The sequence below is a fragment of the Patiria miniata genome, unplaced genomic scaffold, assembly GCF_015706575.1.
Source record: "Patiria miniata isolate m_02_andy unplaced genomic scaffold, ASM1570657v1 HiC_scaffold_15, whole genome shotgun sequence".
Taxonomy (NCBI): Eukaryota; Metazoa; Echinodermata; class Asteroidea; order Valvatida; family Asterinidae; genus Patiria; species Patiria miniata.
Genome location: NW_024037053.1, coordinates 3,560,282 through 3,566,303, shown reverse-complemented (window position 1 = coordinate 3,566,303; position 6,022 = coordinate 3,560,282). Strand labels below are relative to the sequence as shown.

Genomic DNA, 6,022 nt, shown 5'->3' with positions numbered 1-6,022 from the left:
AAATTAAAGTTGCACTCAGACGCCTAGCAATGCTAAGATTCGCTATTTTCCGAACCGCTATTTACAATATGTATTCTTACAAATACAATTTATCAACCGTTATATTTTAAACAACAAACCCTCCTGGTTATTGTACATGGAGATTCTATTTGATTTCGTGTCACACCGCCACCAAGTGTCAAACACCTCAAAGAAAATGCATACGGCCGGCGAGGGCGCACTAGGTGAATCTTTCAAAGTCGTGGGGGTGCACCCAAGTATACAAATCCCATATACACCAGTGTTAAATCCCCATATTTCACAATTCTTTTTAAAAATAATCAAAACTCTCGCAGGTGTTCAGGCTGCACAGAAAACTGATGATCAACATGTCATCTTTCATTTTCTTTTCAATTAATGGTGGGTTGACCATTGCCTTTTCGAGAAATTCTCACCCCGAGAGAAGACCACCACTGAAACGAATGATGTTTCCCAACCTGAGAAAGTGGCCATTTTGAAAAAAAAGGATCCCTCCACAACATGGCTACATGGCGCCACTTTCGGACCCAATTGCATCCAAAATGCTCAGAATTGGAAGTCCCAAGTCCAGACTAGAGGTGCAGTGCCATTATGTCTTCAATTCCCCAATTCCACGGCTCTCAGAACTCTCTAATATAGAATAATGTGAGTGTATAACTTTTATTCAAGAGCTCGGCGGACGGATTTTGGCCACTTTACTGGAGTGTACTCTGGACCTTGCATGAGCAATCGGAGGACCGGGTCACGTGCGCAGAATGAGCCAATACGAAAGTGGTAATACCTCGGGCAAGAGCTGCTGCAGTCTGGCGAGGTATCGCGTGTGTGGTACCCTGACGTCGCTTGGAACCGATGCCTTCGTCGGTCAATGGCTTATTATGTCTGTGGTTCCTCAACCAAACTGCATTGGCAATACAATTCTCCTCGCATGTCATTTTAACGGATATCAAGTTTTTGGTAGAAATGGGAGGAAAGGAATCTCACTTATCGCATAAATATCTGAAAAAAGTTGGCTGGATAAACAGAACAATATACACAAACTATCCCTAATTGGTGGTTTGCGGCTCTTCTACGCTCTGGAAGTACCCCTACTGTTTCCGCCAAACGACTATGACCAATGGATGGAAGGTTTGCGGTAACACCATGTGAATGATATCTCCTTTGAGTTGTGTGATTCTGAGAAGAACCAGTTGTTTAAACTCGACGTTTCGAACAGTGTGCTCTGTCCGTCGTCAGGAGACATTTAAGTCTCACTTAAAAAAAAACTATGAAGTAGTAAAGCAAATCTAAAGTCTGTCACGAGCCAATGTAGGCCCTAACCCATCAGGCCGGCGTTTATCTCCGGTTTCAGTTGCATGAAACGACTGAGAATATTTCTATTCCCCCTGCATGGGATGCTAGTCCATTGCAGTTTACTCCCCAGCTATTATTTACACTCCTGGGTGGAGAGAGGCAAGTGGGGTGAAGTGGCTTGCCCAAGGACACAACATACGACAAGCAGCTGGATTCGAACCCCTGACCCTCTGATCATGAGTCACAAACCCTTACCACTAGGCCACACTCCCCACAAAAACGACTATGAGTTTACCTCCATCTACGCCACCAGTTCAAGGTAATAATCTGTGGATTTGGGATCGATGTAGTCGTAGATCGAGCCCTTGCTGTCGGTGGGCGGGTCCTTGACGGTGGGCGTGAGGTATGACTCGGAGACCCCGGCTGAGGAGAAGTAACTGTTGGAGGGTCGCTCGGGCACGTTCGGTGGGATCGAGGTTGACGGGGAACGATCGGATGCGAAGGCGGTGTTCACAATCATGACTTCCCTGCTGTTCTGTCTTTCTTTCGACCGTTCCTCACTAGTTTGTAGTAGAAGTACAAAGAAACAAACCAAAAAAAGAAGTAGTTTGGTTATTAAATCCAATTTCAATGCACGAAATTCAAACATTTACATTTGAAACTGAATTTGATATTGAAATTGGAAATCCATCAGAAGCTTTCCAAAATTGCAGTCCTTTTTATCCCTTAGGACTAAAACAAGGCGCGTGAGTGGCTCTGTCTCTCTGAATTTGGCCTGCGAAGCCATGAAGTCACAAGTACCTAAACAATTAAACCTTGTGTTGTGTGAGGACATCATAGTCGATTCGACGGACAACCACTACTGAAACAAAACACTGATAGCTCAGAAGGTGTTGTATCCAATTTTACGACAATAATTTTGCCGACATTTCTTTGTAAGTTGACTGTCCCACCTTCGCGGCGGTGTCTTTCTCCAGACGGCCACGAGAGCGATGAACAGCAGAGCGGCGGCAACACCCGTGGGCGCTACCACGGCTACAAAAGTCACCATCGACACGGTGTCCGAGGGTTGTTCTTTGTCAACTGTGCCACCTGGGAAATATATAGAGAGAGGACAGTACTCATTAATTCTGTAACAAAATACGATTGAATCTGAAAACGAAGATTGCCTGTTAAACACAGTTTGTCCCCCCCCCCAAAAAAAGTGTCTGTCTGACTATTTTCGAAATTACTACAAAACCATGAATTGATTGTGCAAAAACTCATCATCCTAAAGGCTTAAGCCTTTTTCTGATGTGGTTTGGGATTGGAATCATTTGCCCTTGAACATTAAACTGAGGTCTTGCCATGATGACTGATAACCAGGCAAATGATTCCAATTATAATCGTATAGCCCTTTTCACAACATGCAGGAGTTTACACAGCGTGCATAACACAGCACTGAAATTCATTAGGGCAATGAACTTGGTCAGTGTCCAAAAATATTGTTGTGATTACTCGACCATTCCGCTTATTTCTCAACACTACCCCCCCCCCCAATTTACTCACTTGCAGAAATAGAAAAAAATAGTCAGAGAATTGCGCGCGAACGCACTACTTAACGAGCCACGCGCGGCACTGAAAATCAATAATAACAGATTTTTCAAATTGATTAATGCGGCTATTTTGTTTTAATAACACTGTGCCAAACTTTGGAAAACGATGGTGACCGGCACCTATATCTTATTGACTTCTTCGTATCAACCGCGGCGAAAAGAAACTTCTGAAACCTCTCACATTAGGGTCTTACTACAGTGCATCCCAAAATACCCGCAATTATTTCGAGCCTCTAACTTCGCCGCGGAAACACGTACTGCCATCATTTTTATATCATTTTAAAGCTTAGAATCTTATCTTAAGTTTATCTCTGGTGGGTGTTGGTTTGTTTTTTAAAAGGGTTTTGAAATGATTCGTGTTCAAATAGAGGCATGTCAAAAACAAACTCGACCGATTTTAAGGAAAATCAATCAATCATGCGCATGTTTTCTAATGTGGAAACGGTTTATCATGTTCATGATGTGACGATCTCGTTGCCTTTTACTTTCTGTGTTTCCTATTCTTTGCGATCCACGCGTAGACTAAAACTTAAATTAATTCACAATATTGTTCTTCGTTTCAAGTTCAGTTTTGAAATTCAAGTGCATATGTACCTATTCAAAAAGCGCGCTTAAAGTGTGACTCGAATTTGCCTCTGATGTACCGCTTCATCGATTTTCCTTGAAATCGGTCGAGTTTGTTTTCGACATGCCTTTTATTAGAACACGAATAATTTTAAAACTCTTTTAAATTTCACACCAATAAATTTCAGAATCCAAGCTTTAAAATGGTATAAAAATAATGGCGGTACGTGTTTCCGCGCCGACGCTAGAGCCTCGCCAAAAAAAAAGTTGCGGGTATTTTGGGACGCGCTGAAGTCTACGAAAGTGTTTGATTTTGAAGTGAAGGGTCGGGAGTTTCGGTTTTAAATGAAAGTCAAGGAATCGAAATTACCGTCACGGCAACATACGGGCAAGACTGAAGGCACAAACTCCCCGTCCATACAGTAAATGGTCGCATGTCCCCACAGTGTTTCATCCACAGCACTGCAGTGAACCGTGTAGCTGTCCCCACTACGCAAAGTGTTCCCTTCAGCCACCTGCCCACCGCTGATGTTCAGACCGGCAGATGTCAAGTTTTGCTCATTGATCTGGCACCGATCTTGTCAAATTAAAATAGAAAAAGCAAGGAATTAAGTTTAAAAGAATAACTAACATTAGTCAGATTGTATGAAATGTACCTCGCAGTATTGACCCCAAGTTCAGACTTCTGTTTCTGAATCACACAGAACCAAATCAACAAGCATTGGAACGACTCAAGTCAACTCAAGTCGACTTGAGTCGACTCAAATTCACTCTGGTTGGAGACAGGCGAATTCTGTTCATTATTTTTTTATCGGGTACAATGTTTCCTCAAATCTGCATATTTTGTTGCAAAATTGCTCAATACAAGTCCTTGAAAAATACAGGTCGCTGCGATTCTGGAACCAATGACAACATTCCCAGGAGTTTGGGACGTGCAAAATATCCGGGTAGCAAACCTTGTTTTTTTTCTCCTTAAATCGAAATCCAAAAAGCTGTGATCTTCATTAGTATCCTCTCATACCAAAAGCAGGGAATATGCATACGGTGGCATAACTAATATTTTGTTATCGATTGCAACTGTGATTTCTTAAAATCTAATAAGGAGCCTGAATGTGACCCCTCATTTAGAGGGGTGGTGTGGCCTAGTGGTAAGGGCTCGTGACTCATGATCAGAGGGTCAGGGGTTCGATTCCAGCTGCTGGATATTATGTTGTGTCCTTGGGCAAGCCACTTCACCCCAACTTGCCTCTCCCACCCCCACCCAGGAGTAAAAATTGATACTGCAATTAGATGGGGAGTAACGGTGGACTGGCATCCCATCCAGGGAGGAATGGATTATTCTCACTCGTTGCCAAGGAAACCGGAGATAAACGGTTCTTGACAGACTTTACCACTTTACATTTAGGCCACGGTTGCAACACTCAGTACAAAATGGCAGCCCACTTTTACTCACCGAAGCATACGGGGAAGTTTGCCGGTTGAAACCACCCGTCATCACAGTGTACCCGGTCCAACCCGTACAGGTCGGCACCTGCAGGCGCCGAGTCGGTCCGCGAACAGCTGAAATTCAGCAGAGCACCGCTCGGGATGTTGTACTTGTCTTGGCCGTCAAGGGGCTGCGGCAGACAGGTTTGACGAGGGGGGTACCGGCAACTCGGACCTTGAAGTGTTGCCTTCAGTTTAGATTCCTTCAGGACAGAATTCTTCAGGACGCAGTCTAAGAAAGTCACAAGAGTAACAAACAAGCGAACAGTGATGATGTCAGCAGCAAAGGTCATAGTAAATGGAAATATTTCAAATGGTTTATAAGACACCTACAACAAGAAAGACAAAATTAGCTTATATTTGAATTTGACTCAAACTTCAAGTAGGTCAACACGTGTATTCACTTCTTATGTCAGGAGAGGGTTGAGTCTTATTTTGCTTTGCTCTGATTTTGTCCCTTTTCTCGAAAATTTAAAGTTCAAAAATGAATGTAAACGTCTCAGTGTCTTTCGCCAGAGCTTGCTCGCATATACATACTGTCATTTTCTTCGTTATACTGCCAGTGTGAAAATCTTGGGAAGGTGCAATTATGAAGGGCGAAAGGCATTTTTAAAATGTACATCGGCAAAACGAGGAAATTCAAGCAAGTTGACATTTCCGTGATTGTTTCTCAAGACGTCGACAAAATGCAAAAAAAAAATTAATGAAAGAAAATCTAGAACAACCTCACGTGTTGAGAATTATTTCATCTTCACCTCCAAAAAGTTTACCTACCCAACCTATCCCAAACCCAAAGGACCCACAAAATAATGTTAGAAAAATGTCATTTTAGTTTCATATTCAGTGTCTTATTATTACGCTAAGTTTAAAAACTGAAATTTCAAAATTAAGTTCGTTGAACTTTTCCGCAACATCCATGCAAATTAAGCGCGTGTTTGCTCGGAATGACGTCATAGTGTAAAACAAAACATAGGTTTCCATAACCACATCGAAATTCTGGGCGCGCCTCCCAAACCGCGCATGCTCACCATGATGTAACAATGACGCCGGAACCAAGGCTTCCCCGCGTG

The 6,022-nt window shown here is 42.9% G+C and overlaps 1 protein-coding gene across 1 annotated transcript; it reads right to left on the bottom strand.

Moving 5' to 3' along the window:
* Positions 1-1,538: 1,538 nt before the first annotated feature.
* On the bottom strand, positions 1,539-5,245 carry LOC119722262. Its single transcript, XM_038192304.1, has 4 exons — positions 4,921-5,245; positions 3,838-4,044; positions 2,262-2,400; positions 1,539-1,868 (listed from the first exon to the last, which is right to left on the bottom strand). Exons 1-4 carry the CDS (start codon positions 5,243-5,245, stop codon positions 1,610-1,612), a joined length of 930 nt encoding a protein of 309 aa, XP_038048232.1. The 3' UTR covers positions 1,539-1,609.
* Between the last annotated feature and the right edge of the window lie 777 nt (positions 5,246-6,022).